The sequence below is a fragment of the Zalophus californianus genome, chromosome 3 (assembly GCF_009762305.2).
Source record: "Zalophus californianus isolate mZalCal1 chromosome 3, mZalCal1.pri.v2, whole genome shotgun sequence".
In the NCBI taxonomy this organism is placed as follows: domain Eukaryota; kingdom Metazoa; phylum Chordata; class Mammalia; order Carnivora; family Otariidae; genus Zalophus; species Zalophus californianus.
In genome coordinates this window covers 124,639,193-124,665,384 of record NC_045597.1, presented here as the reverse complement: position 1 = coordinate 124,665,384, position 26,192 = coordinate 124,639,193, and the positions used below count along the sequence as shown (strand labels likewise).

The following is a 26,192-nucleotide window of genomic DNA, read 5'->3' as shown; positions in this document are numbered from 1 at the left end:
GCATGTCCACAGAACAGGAGCCAACATCCGGACAGGAAAATTATATTTAAGAGAGTAAGGACAGGTATTAATATTACAGGATGTATCAGAACAATGCTGATTTTTGTGTCCCCCTTTCTGGAAGCTCAGTAGCTCCTTAAATAGTGGATGCGTAAAAAGTAACATTATTCCCATGAAGTAGAGCTCAATATGAAAATAATTATTATAATTAACAAGTTACCTAGGCATGGTTGATGCCTAATTTGAATATGAGAGCCTAGGAAAATGTTTATTCATTCATCCAACCATCCAATTATTATTAAGCAACTACAGTATGCCTGACACTATCCTTTAACTGGGTGGTTTGCTGGAAGACTCCATGGGGAAGGGCTCCAGAGCTGCTCTTACAGATGAAGGTGTCAGCCTCCTATACAGTATTCATATTCCCCTAAAACGCTGCTTGCCTGAGATACCACTTAAAATTTGAATTGTGAGCCTTTTGGCCTAAAGGTCTGATTTGTGTTAAAATAACAGATCCTTTGGGAGGATAAAATTTTAATCTGTTAGCAGTTATTGTATTTCATTATTAATGTAGGATGTTAGAGCAGCCGTTAGTAGAACTAGAAGACATGAAAGTATCCGCCTGTCATATAAAGAAGAAATGGAGTGGGGCTTTGGAAAATCAGTAATAAAGAAGGACATTGTGGCTTGAACACAAAGTTCAGCTATTATAATGTTATCTAGGGTAACTCATGGTAGCTTCCAGGCATTCCCCCAGTATCAGGTTTATACATGTAAGTAGCAAAGCGTTCGATTTTACATTTAGAAGTGATTAAAGAGAGGAAGCAGCATTCTGACTTGGTCACAGGGATAGTTTCATCCATAGTGGCTCTCAAAGTGTGGCCCCCAGACCAACAGCATCAACATCAATTGAAACCTTGTAAGAAATGCAGATTCTCAGGTCCTACCTGACCTAGTAAATGAGACACACTGATCATGAGGCCCAGTCATCTGTGCTTTCATAGCCCTTCCAGATAATTCTGGTGCACAGTAAAGATTGAGAATCACCGCTCTAACCCATCCTTTTAAAGGAAAAATTGAGAGCAGCTAATGTAAATCCAGGCTGAGCCTGGTATTAAATCCTAGTTCCAAATTTTACTGACTGTAAGACCTTATACAAATATTAAACCTAACCTTACAAATGGGAATAATAATGCCTACCTCACAGTAACGCTGAGATTTTATAAAATCTCCCAATCACCCGACATTAGGCCTAGCATACTATCAAGAAACATTAGTGGCCCCTCCTCTCCTGCCCACCAATCTGGGATTGCGTGTCTCAGCATTGTACAGAGTCTGGAGGAAGCAGGGCCTCCCACTCCCCTGTAGAGAGAATATCAGCCCTTCTAAGGACCACACAAAGTCCTGACTCATAACTCCATCCTGAAACCCTTATTATTAATCATATTTTTATTCAAAATAACTGATGTTGCCTATCAGCATCAATAATGAAGTGTATTCATTCATCCTTGTAACATTTTTCCACTTAGGAGGGACACTGGAAAATTAAAAATTGTGAAGAAACACTTTTTTACATTTGTAAGAAAGCAGGCCATGTCCTTTCTGACACTGAATCTGGCTGTCGAGAGGTAAGTGTTGTTAACGTTGTGTTTAGTGTAGTTACTTCATAATATGAATAATTTATGCAACAGCAATTTTAAAGGGAACCTCTCTCCCTCTCACACCTGCCTTTGCTCCATCTTCCCTCTCTTTCCCCTCCCTACTTACCTCTCTTCTTTCTTTCTTTCCTTCCCTCTTTTTTTTTTCTGACCTTGGGCTGCTCTTAGCAAACCAAGCAATTATCAGTTAGGGGCATATGAAGGATTTACAGCTCCGAGAAGGATCGTTGCTTCTTTGACCTAAACTACTTTTCTTTTGAAATTAGAAATATAAATGACCCTGTTATACCATCTGTACAAACAATGACTGCTGTGTGATGCCCTGTCTCACAGGTGAAGACCGGCAGAGTGAATAGAAACGCATTCCTTTGATGGAGAGTGAACTTTTGCACTCAAGAGTCCTGCCTTCCTTTTCACATTCTTAAACTTAAATCTTTGAATAGAATACCGGCAAGAAGTGCACGTTTGCAATATATTTATTATTTGGGAAAGAGATAATAAAAAATACTTTCGTATTTTAAGTAATAAACAATTTTTGGTACTTAACGTACTTATTTTCAATACTTTAAGTAATAAAAGATACATAATACTTTAGGTTTAAAAGTCAAAGATAGACAGTTATGTTTTAAATTTCTTCAAATACATTCAATATCCTGCAGTAAAGTTCACAACACATGCATTCTCTCTCTCTTTCTCCCTCTCTTTCTTTCTCATTCCCCCCACACACACACACACACACTAAAGAATTTGGGTTTAAATATTGGAGATTTGTATGCATCTCAAAAATTTCCCAAACCTGGCTTTTTATGCAATTCTTTATTTTTCTTCTAATCCAGTTATTTATGTTTCAATGAAGTGATGATCCATCTCTCCAAGAAACTGCACTTTATTCATTAGTCAGTGTGTAAACATATGAATTACTCTTCATCCTCTAGGTCAATAATACCTGTGCCAGAGCTAACATGCTACCAAACATTATATCTAATGACTACAATTCCTGAATTACTTAGAGCTGATTATGGATCTAATCCCTATCTGACAAGAAATACTGAAAAAATATATATGTCTTACTGTGGTTTTCAAGGCAACTCAACATGTTGTATTTGTCTTGAAAAGGAAATTAACTCCTTACACAGCAGAAATAGAACTGATGTTCTATTCAAACTTTTGTACACTGCTTCCCTTTTCTGGCTAGCGTTACCGGTATTTAAAGTTCAGAGTAAATTTGGAGTTCAGAGCCAGTTCTCTAACTTTATGATGAAAGTCCCATTAATTTCTTTAAGCATCAATCCGTGAATATGTTTCAAAAGTTTCCTTCCCTTTAGCCAACTGCTTCAGTGCACTTCTCTAAACAGTCTGTACATGCAAAATCAACTCATAAAAAATTTCTCACAGGGGTGCCTGAGTGGCTCGGTCACTTGAGCGTCTGCCTTCAGCTCAGGTCATAATCCCAGGGTCCTGGGATCGAGCCCCACATTGGGCTCCCTGCTCAGCAAGGAGCCTGCTTCTCCCTCTCCCTCCTCCTGCCACTACCACTGTTTGTGCTCTCTCTGTCAAATAAATGAATAAAACATTAAAACAAAACAAAACAAAAAATAAAATATTTCTCCCACAGCACACAAAAATAAACTCAAAATGGATTAAAGACCTAAATGTGAGACCCAAAATCATAAAAATCCTAGAAGAGAAAAAGGTAGTAATTTCTCTCACATTGGCAGTAGAAACATCTTTCTAGATACATCTCCTAAGGCAAAGGAAACAAAATTAGAAATAAACTATTAGGACTACAGCAAAATAAAAACCTTTTGCACAGTGAAAGAAACTATCAATAAAACAAAAAGGCAACCTACTGAGTGGGAGAAGATATTTGCAAATGGTATATCCAATAAGAAGTTAATATGCAAGAACCTCTACAAGTCAACACCTAAAAAATCCCCAAATAATCCAATTAAAAATGGACAGAGGACCTCAATAGACATTTTTCCAAAGAGGACATACAGATGGCCAACAACCACATGAAAAGATCCTCAACATCACTCCTCATCAGGGAAATGCAAATCAAAACCACAATGAGATATCACCTTACACCTGTCAGAATCTCTAAAATCAACAACACAAGAAATAATAAGTGTTGGTGAAGATGTGGAAAAAAGGAATCTTTATGCACTCATGCACTGTTGGTGGGAATGTAAACTGGCACAGCCACTGTGGAAGATAGTATGGAGGTTCCTCAAAAATTAAAAATAGAAATACCATGTGATCCAATAATTCCATTACTGGATATTTACCCAAAGAAAGCAAAAATATTAACTTGAAAGGATATATGCACCTCTATGTTTATTGCAGCATTATTTACAATAGCCAAGATATGGAAGCAACCTGAGTGTCTATTAATAGATGAATGGATAAGGAAGATGTGGTGTATGCATTCACACCCCCAACACACACAGAGAGGAATATTACACAACCATAAAAAAGGACGAGATTGTGTCATTTGCACTAACATGAATGGACCTACAGAGTATAATGCTAAGTGAAATGAGTCTGAGAAAGACAAATACCATATGATTTCACTTATATGTCGAATCTAAAAAGACAAATGAATAAACAAACAAAAAGCAGAATCAGACCTATGAATATATAGAACAGACTGGATGATTGCCTGCGGGGGAGGGGGGGCAGTGTTGGGCAAAATGAGTGAAGGTTAGTGGGAAATACAGCCTTCCAGTTATGGAATGAATAAGTCACAGGAATGAAAGGCACTACATTAGGGGGGGGGGAAATTTTTTGACAATTTCAAAGCAAAAAAAAAAAAAGACTTTTTTCCCTCTGAGTTATTTTTTTGGGGATTGTATAATATGAGCAATTGTTTTAGTACTGTCATCATCATCATCATTTAAAATGAAATGGCGCCTCATGTACAAAAGATATTCACAGATACAATTATTCTTCCCACTTTCATTGTATGGACGAAGGCTTGTAGTAAAGAGTCTTTGTTTTTCTGGTATTACTATGCCACATCCCTCCCCCTGCCACTTTTCTTGACCCTGATGTTCAGTTCTCGGATTTTTTATTTTACTAAACAGCCTGTGATCTGAAAACTACTAATGAAGAAGGAATACTTTGTTAGAAAGGTCAAATTGTCAGCCTTCCTCCGCCTGTCCTTCCAAATACAAAAGCAGTCTAACCTCCCATCCCATCTAGAGTGATCCAGGGGGTTCTGGCTGGAGCTGTCAATTACTCACATAGATAAGATTATGGGGAGAGGTTAAGGGAGTGAGTTCAGAGCACATCCTGGCTGGCTGGATGTGGAACTCCTGTGATCCACACCTCATTTAATAATACGTTTTGAACTAAAATAGCTGGGTTCTAAAATAAGGTTTTCTTTAATTTACTGCAAGACTAAGACCTTTTACAAGAAATATAGCAGAAATCATTTTATATCTGATCAAAATCTGGCAAGTATTGGCATGACACAGAATAAAGTGTATTTTAAATCTCGTGAATACAAAAAAAAACCCCTGGTGAATACATAAAAATAGATGTAAGTGATGTGATTTTATAATACTGGAAGGGGACCGAAATAACTCGGTTTAAGTATAGAAGACTAGTGAATGCATGTCTCCTGTAGTATATGATTTTAAAGAACAGAGCCACCCCTCATTTCTCTCAGGGCGGAGCCATGGAGCTACACATTTGTCATTTTTGTTTAAGTGCCAAAGCTTGCTTTCTTTCTCTCAAAGGATAGCCAGTTGATTGATTTAGGAATAATTTATATATATTTTAGCTAGTTTCTATTCGGAAATATTATGATCTAGCTAAGACCATCATGGATTACACCAGAATTGGGTTCCAGGACAGCTTGTCCACTAGCTTATGACTTTGTCCAGATCTCTAACCTCAGTGAAACTTAGCGGGGTAACATGAAATATGTAATACGAAAGAAAGTTGAAAACAACATACACTATTATCTAGATACATATGTCCTCTTGGCTCATATTGAGTTCCTGGCTCTATTTAAGGTCTCTGCCTGCACTGTCTCCCTTTGATTCTCAGAACAACTCCGTTGATACTATTATTATCTTCATTTTACAGAGGAGAAAATTCAGACATTTAGAGACTAAATAAAGTTGCACAGTAGTACCAGCATTCAAACCCATGCATTCTGCCTTTAAAGCCAACACTCTTAATTTCTACCATCCTATAGGAACCATTGGTATGAAATTTTGTAAGTCTGAACAGAGAAAGAGAAAGAGAGAGATCTTGAGTGAGTGCCCCTTTGTTTTCATCTGTTTTAGGTTTTAAGATTTCAGATTAATTAAAACTTTTTAGTTTTAATCATTAATTAAATAAATATAGAAGTGGCTGTAGCTAATGGCATTACCAGGTAGGATACATACAAAGATTTCAAGACAAAAATTCAAGTTTTGACTTTTAAGTGAGAATACACAAAAACAATATTTTGCTGTTTAAATCAGATTATGTCCTTAATTTTCTATTTCCTTTTTTAAGGGATGGGAGAGACATGGTAGATTCTGTTACAAAATTGACACTGTTCTTCGAAGTTTTGACCATGCCTCCAGTGGTTATTACTGTCCTCCTGCACTTGTAACCATTACAAACAGGTAAGATAGAAATTTTCTATCAGAAACATGACTGTACTTTTCTGACAGGAGGGCTCCTGGGATGGTAAAATCTAGCCATAATCAGTAACTTGTCAAAATCGAAATTGTACTGTACGTTAGAGTATTAAACTATTTAAATTATTGATCGAGATGAATTTAAATCATACACCGTTATTCTTAAATCAATTTTTGAGTAACAAAGAGAAAATTTAAGATGACCTTTACTTTCCATAAAGATATATTAATTATTTAGCTTTGCTAATGTATTCAATCGTATTTATATTTTATCTAAAGGTTTGTAATGGAAACAAAGTATGTTATTTAAAATTTTTTAAAAATTAAGTATGTTTTTAATGTAACATGTGTGAGTTATGTGGTTTTTTTTTTAACAAAAGTATAGCTAAACTGTGGAGGATTTTCAAATGCTTCCCCATTGCTTCTTGGCTCTAAATTTGCTTAGATGTAGACTTCTCTGTGCACAGGTGTCTTCTCCATACTAACAGAGAAACTGTGTCCTTTTGACACTCCACAGAATTTGCAACATGTTATAGATTTGTAATAGGGAATAAAAGTACCGACAGCGGAAGTGACCTCAGTGTCACTATCAATGCCAAGAGAACAATGAGGGCTGGGAAACCGACTCCTCCAAGCTGAAGACAGAAACAAGGTAGAATCCTTCAGTGGTTGCATGGGAACCTGTACCTGCAAAGCTAGTCACTTGCTTTTTTACCGAGGCCACTGCCTTTAAAAATATCCACTGAAGATTAGGAAACAAGACAACTGACACTCTGGTTTTATGTAGAGACTCTTCACACATAGGTCTAATCTGTAGGAGGAATTACTGCTTTCTCTGCTCTCCGCACAGAGGAAGTCAACATTCAAAGCCACCAGTATTTCCTTCCGGCTCTTACCTCTAGCTTTCTTTCCCGGTCTTTCCTTCAAACCATGCACAGAATGCATACACACATGCACGCACACACACACACGACTGGATTGACAGCAGTTGGCAAAATAAATTGCCTAGTGAGACATTTTGTGCTCAGGAGACCCTTCCTTCAGGAATAGAACCACCCTTGATGTATCTCAGTGTTATTTTTTCGTTCTACCTTCCTTCTTACCAGCTGCCAGGCAGAAGGAAGCCTTTATCTTCAACTTGCTCACCCACCCAAAATGTTTCAAGAACACCCTGGGTTAGAAATCCTCCAGTAAGTGAGCCAACACTGGGCTTTATTCAGGAGTCTGATCAATGAAGCTATACTCTTTTGTTAATTATAACTTAATTATGTTTTTCACTGAAGAAAATAAGTGTAATTGTTTCACCTGTTTCTTATGTCTTCTTTCTTTTCTTTTCTTTGTGTAATATTCATTGAATACCTGTCACATACCTGGCACTGTGTTAATTACTTTTCATATGCTATCTGACAATGCAAAAAGCCAATAGTCAAGCATTTATTAGAAAATTATTTATTAAATATCTATATTGTGAGAGGCACCATATTAAACACTGGCATGCTGTACAAAAGAAATAAAAGGCATGGTGTAATTGTCCGGGTGCCACTTGCAGGCCAGCAGCTGAAGAGAGAGAACATAGAAATATGAAACAAGTGAAGAAGGTGGAAGAACACAATAAATGGAAAATTCAAAGTGACATTACAGAGATGCCTGGGTGGCTCAGTCAGTTAAGCGTCTGCCTTCAGCTCGGGTCATGATCCCAGGGTCCTGGGATCGAGTTCCACATCGGGCTCCTTGCTCAGCAGGGGGTTTGCTTCTCACTCTGCCTGCCGCTCCCCCTGCTTGTGCACTCAATCTCTCTTTCTGACAAAAAACAAAACAACAACAACAAAAAACCCTTAAAAAAAAACAACAAAGTGACATTACAGATAACCTATAATGCCACAGTGATCCAAGGAAAGCAGAAATCTGTTAGCATTCAAAGTCTTCATTTTCTAAGAATGGAGATCTCCTACAAATAACAGAAAGTGTCTGGAAAAAAAAAATCTCCTTGGTTCCATTTCCTCCAAAACTGGATCTAAGAATATGTTATAAACGATATGGTTTTTGATAAACTGTATTCAGTAGCCAATACTAATATATGGTCTAACTCTAAAGCAGAACTATGGCATCGATAAGTTTGTTTTCATTCCATCCACAACCTCATATGCCCACCCAGGTGCCCTTGTGCTAGTATGCTACTCAGTGAACAGTCAAGCTCCTGCAGTGCTCTCCACTAGCCCCAGTGAGGCATCTCTCCCAGACAGTTACCATGTGTGTACCATGCGTTTGCCCTGCAAACACGTCTACACCCAAAGCAGTGACTCCAACACAGGACATGCAAGTTGAGGAAAGACAGGGCCCCGTGCTCTTAATTTTTATTCACGCAGACTCCATCAGGTAAGAAACAAAGACCTACACTACACCCCACTCTTTGAGTGACAAGGCACAACAAAATTTTTCAACAGCATCTTTTGTCTGAGAAGGTTGGACAGTAAGTAGATGGAAAGTCTCCTCAGATTCAGGAGTGTTCACTAGCAGCCTTGGTAATCATTTTCTTCCATTACTGATTTCCTGTTTGAGTTAAGACACTCTTGTCACTCACCAGTGCTCAAGCTTGTAGTTGCTAATTGATTTTCCACTCTTCTGCACAATTGAGGACAGATTTGATGGGCACAATTAGAACCACCTGCTACAAATTACTTATTTCTTTTGTTATCAGGCAACTGCTCCTGGTCTAGGACATTTAACACTTTGTGGAATGGAGAGGGGAAGAAAAACAGAACCTTATTGTGGACTAACAGACTGTTATTTTCTTGCTAACTGTTACAAAATTTTTTCAGGCCTGGACACTTTACTTCCAGATAGGGCATGACTGCAAAACTTGAGTTCCAAAGTTACCATGGATAATCATGTAAACGCATATATATCTAAATCTTGAATCAATCAGTCATGGAATATTTGGTATAAAATAATCCAAATGATATTTAATTTTTTGCATTTTGCCAAAAGTAAGAAGTCCTGCAATATCTCATTTTCTCCTAGGTTTAAATATGCATTATTCCCAAGCATTTTTACAGCTCTGCTACTTTCTTGCAACCACCATACCCCCTAAACATTTTTGCAGTTAATTTTTTATTGTGATAAAATATGTAGAACATAAAATTTATCATTATAACCATTTTTAAGTATACAGTTCATTGGCATTAAGTACAGTCATATTATTGCACAATCATCACCAGCATCCATTTCCATAACTTTTTCATCTTCCCAAACTAGAATTCTGTACCAATTAAATAGTAACTCCCCATTTTCCCCCGCCCCCAGCTTTGGGCAACCATCATTCTACTTTCTGTCTCTATGAGGTTGACAGCTCTACGTTAACACATCAGTGGAATCATGCAGTTGTGCTATTGTATCTGGCTTATTTCACTTAGTCTAATGTCCTCCAGGTTAATCTATGTTGTAATATGTGTCAGAATTTCCTTCCTTTTTAAGGCTGAATAATATTCTATAATATGTATATACCACATTTTGTTTATCCATTCATACAATGGACATGAGATGCTTCCACCTTTTCACTATTGTGAAAAATGCTGCTATGAACATGAATGTACAAATATCTTTCGAGTCCCTGGTTTCAATTCTTTTGAGTAACATACCCAAAAGCGGAATTTCTGGATGATATGATAATTCTATTTTTAATTTTTTGAGGAACAGCCATACTGTTTTCCATATCGGCAGCACCATTTTACATTCCCACCAGCAGTGCTCAGGAGTTCCAATTCCTCCACATCCTAGCCAACTTGTTATGTTGTTTTTATATAATAGCCATCCTAATGGGTATGAAATGGTATCTTATTGTGGTTTCAACTTGCACTTCCCTAATGACTAGGGACATTGAGTGTCTTTTCATGTGCTTTTGGCATCTGTATATCTTCTTTGGAGAAATGTCTACTCAAGTCCTTTACCTATTTTTTAATTGGAGTGTTTATTCTTTGTTGTTGAGTTCTAGTAGTTCTTTATGTAGTCTAGATATTAATCCCTTATCAGATACATAATTTGCAAATACGAATGTATTTCCTACTTGCAAATATGAATGTATCTCCTATTCTGTGGGTTGCTTTTTCACTCTGTTGATGTCCTTCAATGCACAAAGTTTTAAATTTTGGTTAAGTCCACTTTATCCATTCTTATTTTGTTGCCTGTGCTTTTGGTGACATATCCAAGAAATCATTGCCACATTCAATGTCGTGAAAAATTTCCCCTATGTTTTTTTCCTAAGAGTTTTATAGTTTTAGCTCTTGCGTTTAGGTCTTTGATCCACTTTCAGCTAATTTTTGTAAGTGGTATAAAGAAAGAAGAGTCCAAATGTATTCTTCTGCAGGTGGATATCCAATTTTCCCAACATCATTGTTGAAAAGACTGTCCTTTTCCCATTGAACAGTCTTGGCACACTTGTGGAAAATCATTTGACCATATATGCAAGTGTTTTTATTTCTGGGTTCTCTATTCTATTCTGTTAATCTATATCTGTCTTTATGCTGGTACCACACATTTTTTGATCATTGTACTTGCAGTAAGTTTTGAAATCAAGAAGTGTGAGACCAACTTTGTTCTTTTTCATGTTTGTCTTTCCTATTCGGGATCCCTTGAAATGCCATATGAATTTTAAGGTGGATTTTTCTATTTCTGCAAAAGACATCATTGGGATTTTGACATAGACTGCATTCAATCTGTAGATCACTTTGGGTAGTTGGTTTTCGTAATCTATGAACATGGCATGTATTTTCATGTATTTGGGTGTTCTTTAATTTCTTTCAGCAGTGTGTTGTAGTTTTCACTGTACAAGTCTTTCGCCTCCTTGGTTAGATTTATTCTCAACTATTTTTTTGTATTTTTGATGCTGTTATATATTGAATTGTTTTTGTAGTTTCCTTTTCAGATTCTTCACTGTTAGTATATAGAAATGCAACTGATTTTTGTGTGTTGACTTTGCATTCTGAACCTTGCCTAAGTTATTGGTTCTAACACTTTTTTAATAGAATGCAGTTTTCTTCTTCTTTTTATGTATTTTATATATTTTTTAAAGATTTATTTATTTACTTGAGAGAGAAAGAGAGCATGCACGAGTTGGGGGAGGGGCAAAGGGAGAGAATCTTCAAGCAGACTCCCCGCTGAGTGCGGAGCCTTACATCCTGAGGCTCAGTCCCACTACCCATGAGATCATGACCTGAGCTGAAACCAAGAATTGGACGCTCAACCAACTGAGCCACCCAGGCGCCCCTAACTTTCTTTTTTTTTTTTTTAAAGAAGATTTTTATTTATTTATTTGACAGAGAGAGACACAGCGAGAGAGGGAACACAGGCAGGGGGAGTGGGGGAGGGAGGAGCAGGCTTCCCGCTGAACAGCGAGCCCGATGCGGGCTCGATCCCAGGACACTGGGATCATGACCTGCACCAAAGGCAGACGCTTAAGGACTGGCAGGCGCCTCCCTAACTTTCTTTTTAAAAACATACTTTAGTTAATCTCTTTAAAATTATGCAATAAAAATATTCTCATTGGTATAAATTCAAGCAAGCCAAAAGAATATAAACTAAAAGTGAAAGTGTCCTCTCACCTCCATTCCTCCTCCCTCCCACTTCTCTCCCGTTAACAGTAAACAGAGGTGACTGCCATTAACAGTTTGGAATTTGTTCTTCCAGGCTTATTTCTTGTGCATATGTTAAGTATCTTTTCTAAATCTATATTTCTCTTCTAGTCTTTTGCAATAAACCATAGCCAAAAACTTAATATTTCTAGTTCTTGAGGAAAGCCATCAAAAACTTATGTAGTTATAATCATGATGCATTCTCTCATTTTAAAACTACTGATATTCATTTTTATTCTTTATTTAAAAGAAAGAGAAAGAAATTTATCATTTTTGTATTCATTCAGCAATAGAGTCAGTTATTTGAATGTGGTATTAAAAATGTTAACAATTATGTTATTAAAAGAAATCCCGTTGCAATTATTCAGCTCAAAGTTGAATACCTCCTAACTGGATCACTATATGTAAAACTACCACAATTTTTTTTAATTGAAATAAGCTCTCTAGTGAAGCTACATCCAGTTCATTACTTTTTCTCAATCTCTTGTTTTAGGTCCTACAAACATAATCATTAAGTACTGCTGTCAGCTAAGTGTTGTGTTACAGACAAGAAACATCTTTTTTTCTTTCAGCTATATTTGTCACTGGCTAAACAGATGAAGAAATATGTTCAGTTAGAGATTCAAATATACAATATCTCCTTTTGAAGTGTGCATTTTCTGAAATGCAAAATTTATTTTGAAATGAAAAAATTTGTCAGTGTATCCCAAAAATATATATTGCTGCCTTCAAATTACACTTTTAAAATTAAAATGTAATGTTTAGCACCATGAGTAACAATTTCTCATCAAACTGATGGAAATTCAAGATATATTTTTCTTATTTACATTGAAAATGCACATTTGATTTCTTAACTTTTTTAAGGAGTTGATTGGAAAAATTTTTTTTCTAAAAGTAGTTACACGTATGCAAAGTATTTTTTATCATTTGTTTTTCTAAAAAAAAAACAATTTTTACTTTACTGAATTCTTTAGATATAATATGTTATTCTGGTTCAAATAATAATATAAAAACATGTACATATGGTTACTTTTTGCTCCTTAAGTCACAGAACATTTGAATTATATAATCCAGTGAAACCAGACAAAAAGACCAAATATAAAAAAACTCTGGAATATTCTCAAATGAAGAATTCTAAACACCAGGCCAGAAAAGACCTTAAAAGATCATCTATCTGCTCTATTACTGTGAGCCAGAGTTTTCAGTTTTTTTTAAGTGTTTGGAACCAAATTGTGAGTGGTAACAAGTATAAAATGTCCTTTTGTTTCTTTATCTGTTGAAAACAGACACTCAAAAGGCTGCATGCTGTGATCTAGAGTTAAGTTCTTAGAATATATGATTTAGAAGAAAGACATATTAGCTGAATTTCTTTATTAACAATGATATCTTCTAAACTGTACCAAGAAAACTAGAGTCCTGATTTGAAGGTTTTAGAATCTAATGTATGCATTATAAGCAACTACTTAAAAGATACTTGCCAAATTAAGAAGCACAAGGTTTCTATTGTTTTAAGCAATCATTAATAGTGATAAAATAGCAAATCAGTGTGGACTAAATAAATCTAAAACCAACAGGGAACAAAAGCAAAATGTTGTCATGAATAATGATATCCGTGGCCAAGTTCACAGACAACGTTTTCTCTCCATTAGCCAATAAATGCCACAGTACAAGGTAATGGAAGAACCGGCAATGTCTCCTGGGTTTAGAACCAGCACAGTGATGGTGGTCTGGCCATAGCTTCCATGATGTAGTGCCTTGCTGGCCTCCTAAGACAGTAGTTAAAGGCACTGGATGGGCATGATAACAATGCTACTCTGTCTAAGAGGGGAGAAGGAGAAGCAGATCCTGAGTTATGAAAGCATGAACCACTGGAAGCATAAGGAAAATTACAGTAGCATCTAGACAATGTTTAGTTTTATGTACTTTCCTTTTGAAGCATATTTACATAAAATTCTGCCACCGTAATCTAGTTAAAAAGAACTTTTCTAATTTCAAATGCGTGCTATTTCAATTATTAATAGAGTACAGAAAATATTTACTAAAGCATAATAAAAATCCATATGCTTTGCAAAGATGAGTATCATGGATGCCTAAGAGCACTAAATGTTGGTAGCGATGTTCATAAGGCAGTTAAAAATTTTACTTCTTTGTGTTCTCTCCTCCCCTCCCCCCCCCCCATTTCCTTTGACTCCATTGCTTTTGTTTCCCTTAGCAACTTAAGGATGCATGATAATGAAACAATTCCAGAATTGGATGAAAAAGTCTAATTTGCCTTCCTAGGTTTCCTAGGTAATTTCATCAGGCCTACCCTTTCTCATTGACTCAGCAGTTCTGACCAAAGTCACCACTGTTTGAAATGTGTTTCCTCAAAACTTCAGACACATTGAAAATAAATTTTTGAAGATAGCTTACAACTTAGCCTAAAATTTCAATGCTACTTAAATTTTAATACTCACATTTTTCTATTAGATATTCATGTGGAAGCATATATACAAATTTTCCAGATTCCACTTTTGATGCATTCATGTTGGGAAAGGAATGCTGCCACCAATCAATGAACACTAATTCATTCAGCTGTGTGGGGAAAATATGAGTGGGTGTACATCCTTGGCTTCGTTCCTAAGGTTTTACATTTATCTTCAGTGAATGTGCACATCTGAACACATTTGAATAAGCCAAGGACTCCATGTGCTTGTGAACATACCGATTTGGGAAACATAAAATCGCTACTCCAATCTTGGTTCCCTTATCACCAGGCAAGTGTGGTGGGTGGGTACATGTGAACTCCATGTTGGCAATGTTCATTCCCCCTGCCCACTGCCAGGTCCCCCACTGCACACACATTATGGCAAGGTATGTGCTATGTGGCCTAATTACAAAATAGGGCACATGTTGTGCCAAGAAATATATTGCTAGCTTGATGAACTTTACCATCTCTACTCTGAAAGTGGAGCTGGACTCTATTCCTTGAAAGAATTAAGCCTTGTCTTTGAGACTCAAATTCTCCTCACTCATCTATTTCTAGGAATTGCATGGACATTTGGCATGTATTAGTAATGTTCAGGGTCTTTGAGTGTTTTTCTGCTCCACATTCTGAAGAATTCATTAGAAAGGCTTACTCTGGTGCCATTCTGTGCACCTCATTATGCTTTAATGACATTTTTTTATTGCCCAGAAACTTACTATAACCATTTCCTTTTTCTGTTTTTAAGGTTTGAACAGGCTTTTATTACCAGTTTGATCAGTAGTGTGGTAAAAACGAAGGACAGTTATTTTTGGATAGCTCTTCAAGATCAAAATGATACAGGAGAATACACTTGGAAGACAGGAGGGGGGCAGAAGTCTGAGCCGGTGCAGTACACACACTGGAATGCACATCAGCCTCGTGAGTAGAGGGGACTATAATACCACTCCTCCTTCCTGTTTTCTTTGACCAAAATTCCTTCCACCGCATGGTCCACCTCCTTCCGTGCTTCCTTGATGTTTTCTTAATGCCTAAATCAACTAAAGCAATTACCAAAGGTTCGCAGGGGGTGACATATGGCTGATCATTTTTAAAAGTATAATGCATGTGACATTTGACAGTTTCAAGGTTTAAATTTATTGCTCATGACCATGTATGCCTTTATTAGCAGGAAGTTCAGTTTCTTCCTCCTAAAGTCTTTTCCCCATCTCCCCGTCATTGTCCAAGAATCTCAGGGGCTTACTCCATCCAGAATAGTCTGTTATACTTTGAAGCACTGTGAATGGGCACATATGGGCACCTCTATCAGTCCACAGTCACTGCCACTTTGCTGTGGAATGCTGACCCATTACTTAGATAACATTCTTATTAATCCATCTCCTCCGTGGACTTCTGTGGTAACTTAGCCAGGATTTCAGAGTTAGAGCTCTATTAGTTCACTCTCATAACCTCAGCTCTGGATCCCACAACATGAAACTGTGCCAGGTTAGTTAGCTCCAGAGAAAATAATGGCTTCAGCCACAACTACACTAGACCTAGCCCCTGTGGAACAAGCTTTAGGTCCTTAGGTCACCAACCTAGACTCGACACCCCTTTACCTCAGCATGAGTTCCTACTTGGATACCTGGTTCCCTTTTTTACTTGTGGGTCTCAATCAGGGCTACCCCAAGAAATGATAAGCAATAGGTTACCTCTAAATTTGTTTCTGGAGGAAATGGGTTAGGGGGCCTCAGGCTCTTCTCTGAGGAAAGATAGATATTTTTATAATACTATCAAATAATCTTCATATATCAAATATGTAATAATAATTAGCCAAAAGACTAAATATACCAATTAAAAGGCAGAGATTGTCAGAGCGGATCAAAACACAAGACCCAACTGTTTGTTGACTGCAAGAAACCCACTTTAAATATAAAGACACATGTAGATTAAAAGTAAAAGGGTAGAGAAAGATATACAATGCAAATACTAATCAAAAGAAAGCAGGAATAGCTGTATTAATTTTACAGAGCAGACTTCAGAACAAGGAAAGTTTTCAGGGATTTAAAAAAAGGGACATTACATAATGTTAAAGGAGTCACTACTCTAAGAAGACATAATAGTCCTTTATGTGTATGTGCTTAACAGCAGAGTGTCAAAATACATGAGAAAAAAACTGATAGAGCAGTTTTGGATAGCTCCAGGAGAGATAGATGAAGAAGAAATAGGAGAAATAGATGAAGGAGAAATAGGAGAAATAGATGAAGGAGAAATAGATGAAGCTACTATTACAGTTGGAGACTTTAATAACCCTCTATCAGATATCTATAGACTACTTAATCCATCAACAGCAAATTACACGTTCTCCTCAAGCTCACCTGAAATGCTCACTAAGTTAGATCACATTCTGGCCATAAAACACACCTTAACAAATTTAAAAGAATAGAAATCATACAGTGTCTTCCCTCAGGCCACAGTGAAATTAAACTAGAAACCAATAACAGAAAGATAGTTGGAAAATTCCAAAATACTTAGAGATTAAACAATACATTTCTAAGTAACACATGGGTCAAAGAAGAAATCTCGGGTAATTTTTAAACATTTTAAACTAAATGAAAATACAAGTTATCAAAATTTGTAAGATGCAGAGAAAGCAATGTCTAGGGGGAAATTTAAAGTACTGAACACATATATTAGAAAAAAAGAAATATCTAAAATCAATAGTCTAAGCTTCTACCTTAGGAAACTAGGAAAAGAAGAGAAAATTATCCAAAGTAGGTCAAAGAAAATAAATAATAAGAATTAGAGCAGAAATCAGTAAAATTGAAAACAGGAACTCAATAAAGAAAATCAATAAAATCAAAAGTTGGTTCTTTGAGAAGATCAATGAAATTGATAACCCTGTAGCAAGACTCACTAAGAAAAGAGAGAAGACACAAATTACTGATATCACAAAATAGGGAGCAGCACTACAGATCCCAGAGACATTAAAAGGGTAATAAAGGAATATTATGAACAACTCTTTATCCACAAATTTGATAACCCAGATGAAAATGACCATTCCTTTAAAGATACAATTAGCCAAAATTCACACAAGAAATAAACTATTGGAGTAGGCCTATAGCTATTGTTTCAAAGAAATTGAAACAAAAATTCATAACCCTTCAAAACAAACCCAGGTCCACATGGGTTCACTGGTGAATTCTACTAAACATTTAAGGAAGAAATTATGCCAGCTTTCTACAATCTTCTACAGAAGACAGAGCAGAGGGAATACTTACTGTCTCATTCTGAGGCCAGCATTACCGTAATACCAAATCAGACAAAGACATTGCAAGAAAAGAAAATTACAGACCAATATCTCTCATGAACAGAGTAGCAAAAATCTTCAATGAAATATTAATAAATTGAATCCAACAATGTAAAAAAGAATTATACACCACAACCAAATGGGATTTATCCCAGTTATACAAGGATGATTTAACAACCAAAAATCAATTAGTGTAATCCATCACATCAACAGGCTATTTTTAAAGTCACATAATCATATCAATAGATGCAGAAAAACACATGACAAAATCCAATGTCTGTTTGTTTTTTTATTTTTTATAAATATTTTTTAATTAATTTTATTTTATTATGTTAGTTATTATGTTATGTTAGTCACCATACAGTACATCATTAGTTTTTGATGTAATGTTCCATGATTCATTGTTTTCGTATAACACCCAGTGCTCCATGCAATACATACCCTCCTTAATACCCATCACCAGGCTAACCCATCTCCCTACCCCCTTCCCCTCTAAAACCCTCAATTTCTTTCTTGGATTCCATAGTGTCTCATGGTTCGTCTCCCCCTCCAATTCTCCCCCTTCATTTTTCCCTTCCTTCTCCTAATGTCCTCCATGCTATTTCTTATGTTCCACAAGTAAGTGAAATCATATGATAATTGACTTTCTCTGCTTGAGTTATTTCACTTCCTCCAGTCCCATCCATGTTGATGTAAAAGTTGGGTATTCATCCTTTCTGATGGCTGAGTAATATTCCATTGTATATATGGACCATATCTTCTTTATCCATTCATCTGTTGAAGGGCATCTCAGCTCCTTCCACAGTTTGGTTATTGCGGACATTGCTGCTATGAACATTGGGGTGCATATGGCCCTTCTTTTCACTACATCTGTGTCTTTGGGATAAATACCCAGTAGTGCAATTGCTGGGTCATAGGGTAGCTCTATTTTTAATTTTTTGAGGAACCTCCATATTGTTTTCCAGAGTGGCTGTACCAACTTGCATTCTCACCAACAGTGTAAGAGGGTTCCCCTTTCTCCCCAGCCTCTCCATCATTTGTTGTTTCTTGCTTTTATTTGCTTTTTTTTGTCCTATTGCATTAACTAGGACTACTATTACAGTGTTTAAAGGAAGTGTTGAGGGCGCTTGGGTGGCTCAGTTGGTTAAGCAATTGCCTTCGGCTCAGGTCATGATCCTGGAGTCCCAGGATCAAGTCCCACATCGGGCTCCCTTTTCCGCAGGGAGTCTCCTTCTCCCCCTGACCCTCCCTCCTCTTGTGCTCTCTTTCTCTCTCTCAAATAAATAAATAAAAATCTTCAAAAAAAATTGTTGATAAGGAACATCCTTGCCTTGCCTTGTTCCTTGATGTTAGTGGGAAAGCTTTTATTTTTCACCATTAAGTATGATATCTGTGGGTTTTGTAGATGTTCGTTATAAAGTTGAGGAAGTTCCCCTTTATTCTTAGTTTGCTAACAGTTATTAAAACAAATAGGCATTGCAAACTATGGAAAGAGCCAAGATGTCCATCAGCAGATGAGTGGATAAAGAAGATGTGATATATATATATACAATGGAATATTAGCAGCCATCAAGAAAACTGAAATCATGCCATTTGCAATGACGTGGATGGAACTAGAGGGTATTATGCTAAGCAAAATAAATCAATCAGAGAAAGACAAGTATCATACAATCTCACTGATATGAGGAATTCTTAATCTCAAGAAATAAACAGGGTTGCTAGAGTGGTGGGGGGTGGGAGGGATGGGGTGGCTGGGTGATGGACATTGGGGAGGGTATGTGCTATGGTGAGCGCTGTGAATTGTGTAAGACTGATGAATCACAGACCTGTACCTCTGAAACAAATAATACATTATATGTTAAAAAAAAAAAAAAAGGAGATAGTAGGAAGGGAAAAATGAAGGGGAGGAATTGGAGGGGGAGACGAACCATGAAAGACTATGGAATCCGAGAAAGAAACTGAGGGTTTTAGAGGGGAAGGGGATGGGGGGATGGGTTAGCCCAGTGATGGGTATTAAGGAGGACACATATTGCATGGAGCACTGGGTGTTATACGCAAACAATGAATCATGGAACACTATATCAAAAACTAATGATGTACTGTATGGTGACTAACATAACATAATAAAATTAAATTTAATTTAAAAAAAAGAAAGAAAAAAACAAATAAAAGGTATACAGATTGGAAAGAAACAAATAAAACTTTGTTCACGGATTACAAGATCATCTACATAAAAAATCGGAAAGAATCAATAAAAGATCCCTTGAACTAATAAGTGATTATAGCAAGATTGCAATATAAAAGATTAATGAACAAAAGTCGATTTCTTTCTATATAACAGCAATGAACAAGTGGAGTTTAAAATTAAAAACATATTATCATTTACATTAGCACCCCCAAATTGAAATATTTATATATAAATCTAACAGAATATGTACAAAATCTACATGAGGACAACTATAAACTTTAATGAAATAAGTCAAAGAAGAATTAAATAAAACGAGAGATATTCCATATTCATGGATAGAAAAAGTCACCTATAGATTCAATACTATCTCAATCAAAATCCCAGCAAGTTAGTTTGTGGATATCAACAAACTGGTTCTAAAGTTTATATGGAAAGGCAAAGGACCCAGAATAGCCAACTCCATATTGACGTAGAAGAACAAAGTCAGAGAACGGACACTACCTGACTTCAAGACTGACACTAAAGTTAGAGTAATCAAGACAGTGTGGTACTGGGGGGAGGGGGGAAAATAAATCAATAGAACAGAATAGAGAGCCCAGAAATTGACTGATATGAACCATAGACCTAAATGTGAATCACAAAGCTATAACACTCCTAGAGGATAACATAGTAGAAAACCTAGATGACCTTGAGTAAGGCAATGACTTTTTAGATACAACACCATAGGCACAATCCATGAAAGAAACAATTTTCACTAAAACTAAAAACTTCTGCTCTAGGAAAGACAATGCCAAGAGAATGAAAAGACAAGACACAGACTAAGAGAAAATATTTGGAAAAACCACATCTGATAAAGAACTGTTATCCAAAATATACAAAGGACTCTTTAAACTCAACAATAAGAATATGAAGGACAAGATTTAAAAATGGACAAAAGGTCTGGGGTGGCTGGGTCGTTCAATCAGTTAAGCATGTGCCTTCTACTCAGGTCATGTTTTCGGGGTCCCTGGATGGAGCCCCACATCAGGCTCTCTGTTCAGCAGGGAGTCTGCTTCTCCCCCTTCCCCTCCCCCCACTCATGCTTGCTCGCTCTCTCTCTCTGAAATAAATAAATAAAATCTTAGAAAAAAAGAAGAAATGAGCTATCAAACCATTAAAACACATTTAATGAAACTTAAATGCATATTACTAAGTGAAAAAGGCCAATTGAAAAGTCTGTATACTGCATGATTCCAACCATATGATATTATGGAAAAGGCAAAACTATGGGACAGTAAAAAGATTACTAGCAAAAAGTGGTTTGCAGGGGTTAAGGGGAAGCAGAGATAAATAGGCAGAGTACAGAGGATTTGGGGGCAATGAAACTATTCTATATGGTACTACAATGGTGGATATATGTAATTATACATTTGTCCAAACCACAGAATGTACAACACCAAGAATGAAACCTAATGTAAATCATGGATTTTGGGTGGTAATGATGTGTCACTAAGTTTTAACAAATGTACCATTGTGGTATGGGATGTCAATAGTGAGGTAGGTTTTATGTATTTGGGACAGGAGGTATAAGAGAAGTCTGTACTTTCCACTCAATTTTGCTATGAATCCATAGCAATTTATTATTTTTTAAAAAACCATGCTTTTTAAAGATGCCTGCAAGGTGAAGTTAAGACAAATTACATTTTTTGTGTATAAGCATTGGTTTGGGAAATGTGTATAGAAACTGGTGACTTTGCATGGCTCTAAACAAGAAACATCATAATTCAGTCAATAGACAACCTTCTCATTCTACAAATCTATGAATATTATTAAAATGCAGAGAATAGTAAAGTTCCATGTCACACTATTACTGAGAAAAAAAAGCTCAGGTTTCATTTCTAATATACTTTGGAATTTTGTTAAGAACGTCTATACCTGTCAAAATAAATTAATACATTTTGAGTAGACAAAATCTTGGTTTTTAATGTTACCTTCCTTGGGGCATATTGGGATGTCTAAAATCTGGAACTGAAGCAGAGTTCCTTGTCATTCATAAGTTTCTGCTGTAATTTATTTGAGTGGCACTACTCTTTTCCTGTTCTCCCTGAAGCAAAAATAATATCATGATGCTCAGTTTGGCTGCTCATGCTGACTGACATTGAGTAAATTGTCTCTGAATAAGGTGAAAATGTAAATCTTTTTCTGAATAAAATAGCGATATAAAAGCCTCTGTGCTTCCTTTTTTCTTTTAAATTGCAGTTTGCAGAAACACCATCCTAAATCACATTTTTTTCCTTGCCTGTCATGAAAGTATCCATTAACTTGGTTCTCATGTCAGAATCTTAATCCAGCCCAAACTGACTATATGAATTGACCACTGAACAGGAAGCCTGCTGTGTTTTATAAACTTAGCCAAAACTCTGTCCTTATGTCATATCATCAAAATATTCCATCCATGGTGGAATCGCAGTTCTGCCTCTTTTTTTGACTTTGTATTATGTTCCCCAAATAGTGTAATGACCCGCCATATACCCATCACCCATGTCATCAGTTATGAACTCATGGTCTATCTTGTTTCATCTATACCCTCACCCACTTCCCCCACTTCCCATATTTTGTCATAGCAAAGCCCAGACATCATATTGTTTCATCCACAAATATTTCAATATTACCCCTAAAAGATAAAGACTTCTTTTTTAAAAACATAAATATAAGACAGTTATCACAACTAATTAACTATAACTTCGTAACATAAATCTTTAGTTAACGCTGAAATTTCTAAATTATTCATAAATATCATATAATGGATTTTACAGTTTGTTTGAATCAGGATCCAAAAAAGATTCAGACATTGCAGTTAGTTGATAGATCTCTTAAAGTCTATTTTAATCTCTGTTTCCTTCTTTCTTGCCCCCTGCCACTTTTTAAAAATTTGGTTGTGCAAATGGATTATTTTTCCTGGAGTTTCCTACAGTCTGAAGTTTTTGACTGAATCCCTGTATGTTGTTTAATATGTTACTCTATCCTCTTCATTTTCCATAAAATTGACATTTTTATTTTTAAAAAGCTAGAATCAGAGGCATTATATAATTCAGATTTTCTTTTCTTTTCTTTTCTTTTAGAAAACCTTTTCATAAGAAGTTGGTATTCTATCTGAAGGCATATATTGTTCACTTTTCTCACTTTTTTGCAATGTTAGCAGCCACTAATGATTAGTGCATAGATCCATTGATTCATTAGGGGTTTCTTCATAGCTTCATATCTGAGATATTTTTATAAAGAGATAGTTTCCTGCTATTTTACTAAAACAACAATAGCAAAGAGACTGTGCCACTTGATATTTTAAGAGAAGTAACTATCCAGGTAAAACAGGAAAACCAGCTTTGATCTATACTAACTAGTACCACTAATTAAAGGGGGAAAATGGGGCCTTTTTTATTTAGGGACGCTAATGCATTAGAAACTAAAATGTAGTTTGTACTTAAAGATTCAATATAAATGAAGGCTGTAGAGTGAAAGACAAAAAGTGCATCCATTCTTGTTAAGACACTCAAAAATCTTTTCTAAGTTATGTTACAGTTTCATAGTTGTCTGTACAAAGAAGGAGAGACACTTTGAGATCACTATTTTGCATCTACCTATTTCTCAGGCTTTGTGACAAAAAGTTTTGTTTCTAGATCTAGATGCCACTGCAGAAAAGGTGTGTTTCACTCATATGGGGTAACTCTAGAGCATTTACCCCAATTGTCCCAAGTCAATAGAAATCTTCTGCCAATGACAGGGAAATTGGGATCCTGGGAGAGCAAATCAGATCTGCTTTTCTTGAAAGTGACTCCACCGAGCAAGGAGAAGCCTGTCCAGCCATCAGATAGATAGGTGGGTCCAGTTTAAGGCTTCCCAGAGTTCTGAAATGAACCACCACATAAATGAGGACAAATTTATTCTCATTTGTGGGCATTCTTTGGAACGTTCCATATCTTTTTTAATCATGTAAGTAACTCATACAAGGTAAAAATAGGTTCGTAGATCTTTAAGGAAAGGCTGTGAGCACACACAGAAAAGAAATGTGACCTGGGGAATGAGCGGGAGTTCCACGGAAATGGAGGAGCATAATTTGAGGGGAAGATTCGATCATTCAACAGCTTTTTATTGTATGCCTGCCTACTCTGTACCTTGACATTGTCTCATGGTAGATTCAGTTAAATCTGTTTTCAAATTCTGCATCAAACCCTCCCCACGTGGCCTTAGGCAAGTTACTAAACCTCTGTGCCTCAGTTTCTCCATTAGCAAACTGTAGATGCTAATATCCATCTCAGAGTTTTTGAAGTTGAATAAAGAAAAGACCATATAAAGACCATATAAAATGCCTAACACAGTATCAGGCAGATATATAGCATTCCACAGAAGCTACCCCCATAGTATCACTTTTCTCCATGAAGAAGGAAAAAATGACAGAGAAGGAGGGTGGGTAGGGCACAGGGCCTAAGAAGTAAGGATGTGAAAGGGTTATTGCAGGATGGGAAAATAACTAGACAGACTCAAGTAAAATAATTGAAGGCCTGGCTACAGTTCCCTGCTACCCTGAGGCCACAAATAGATTTCATTTGTCTACTTTCAGGTATTTGATCAGAGAGGTAAAAGATGGAGGCTTTCCCAGCTCAGTTCAATTTATATGGTTAGGTAGCTTTACCAAATGGAAAGGACTAGAATAGTGAATTGGAATGTCTTAATTGACCTAAAGTTATCCCATTTGTGTTTGATGGAGAGAGTGAAGGGGGATAGAGAGAGGGTAAGGCAGGTAAGGAGAATCAGTTTAAATGTGAGAGTCATCACTGAGGAATAAGATGATGGTTTTTCTTCTCCAATGGGAAATGAGTTATTGAATTTGAGAATAATTTATCGGGGAGAAAAACTCCCTCCACTCTTTCCCACACCCTACCTTTATTATTTGGCTTTTGCAAGCATACCCACAATATAGGATTATAAATTCGGTTTATATCTCCCTTAGCCCAGTCTCCCTTTATTACACCACTTTACTGCTTCTTTGGGGCTGAGATTCTAAAATTTGGGTCAAATGTTCCATTAAGTTAACCACTTTAGAATACCAATAACACTCCTACAGCACTTTTCATCTTCATAGCAGTTCACAAACATCTCCTTCTCCACTAATGAAGATGAGTTGAGTATCTATAGTATCTAAAACCAGAGCTATTTAATCATTGTCTGATGTGAAAAGGTAAGACAAAATGCAAGACAAACAAAAAAAAGTATGCCACATTTTAAACTTGCTGATTCGAGCTTTTTAAAAATTCTTTGAACGTGCAGGCAGAACTCCTGCCACAAAATCCCAGATTTTGTAATGAAAAGTCAAAATAAGAATAGAAACAACATCATAGGGCTGGTTTTAGCCCTTCCTATCTTTCAGGGTGCTTTTATTCTACTTGATCTTCATGAAAACCAGTGAGAAGAAAAGAAATGTTATCCCCACAATTTTTGTGATTAATTAACCTGTTTAAATTTTGAGTTACTAAATATTTGTGCTGAGACTAGAACTCCAGACTTCAGGCTCCAAGTCAAAGGCTGCCGGGGAAGGAAGGATGGAGGCACTGAGAGGGAGTGCATGTTTACCCTGCTTTTTCAACTAAAGCAACTCCATTAGCGATATTACATTTGGGGCTTCCATGTGGATTTCCACAGTTCAATTTCATTAGAATCTCATCACACAGAGTATGCAGCATCTCCTCTATTGTTCATGACCAGCTAGCTCGTGAGCTGCATTCCAAAATTACATTGAACAGGATTGCAAAGCTCCATTCCTGGCAGATTGCAGTTACATGTTATAATCTTTCCCCTCTGCGTGGCCCCAAATCATTCATTCAGCTTTAACACTAACTAGCTCTTCTGGCCAGTGGAGCTGACTGATGGCCTTTGTATGGACCAACTCTCTCCCTTGACTTACTTTTCTTCTATACAAGTCATACTAGTCATGTTTTCCTGTTTACTACTGGTCACTTTCACCTTTGTGGGTCTCTTTGACAAATCATGCACACACACATAGGACTGTGACCCTCTTGTGGATGGCCGTGATGCCTGTTTCTGACATGGGGTGCGAGCTCAGGATTGTTGAAGACACAAACACTGGTTCTTTAGCCTCCCTATTCTTTCTCTTTTTGCACAAACTCTTCCATCCCTTTAGGAGAGGCTCTTTGTATGTCTTCCTCTGTCTTCTTTCTTCTCACTCCCCATCTCTTTAGTCTTTCTATGAGCATAAAATAACCACCCATTGCTGACAAGGTAAAGCCAGTTGCTCTGTATTTAAAAAAAAAAAAAATGAAGCCATTCCTTGT

At 36.6% G+C, this 26,192-nt stretch overlaps 1 protein-coding gene across 4 annotated transcripts in view; it reads left to right on the top strand.

Moving 5' to 3' along the window:
* The window catches only part of PLA2R1 (phospholipase A2 receptor 1), a 116,059-nt gene that overhangs the window by 47,395 nt on the left and 42,472 nt on the right, over nt 1–26,192 (top strand). For all 4 annotated transcript variants that reach the window (XM_027591079.2, XM_027591082.2, XM_027591081.2 and 1 more), the window contains 3 exons: nt 1,530–1,628; nt 6,171–6,283; nt 15,138–15,310. In XM_027591079.2, the coding sequence (XP_027446880.1) occupies nt 1,530–1,628; nt 6,171–6,283; nt 15,138–15,310 (385 nt within the window). The remainder of the gene's footprint in view (nt 1–1,529; nt 1,629–6,170; nt 6,284–15,137; nt 15,311–26,192) is intronic.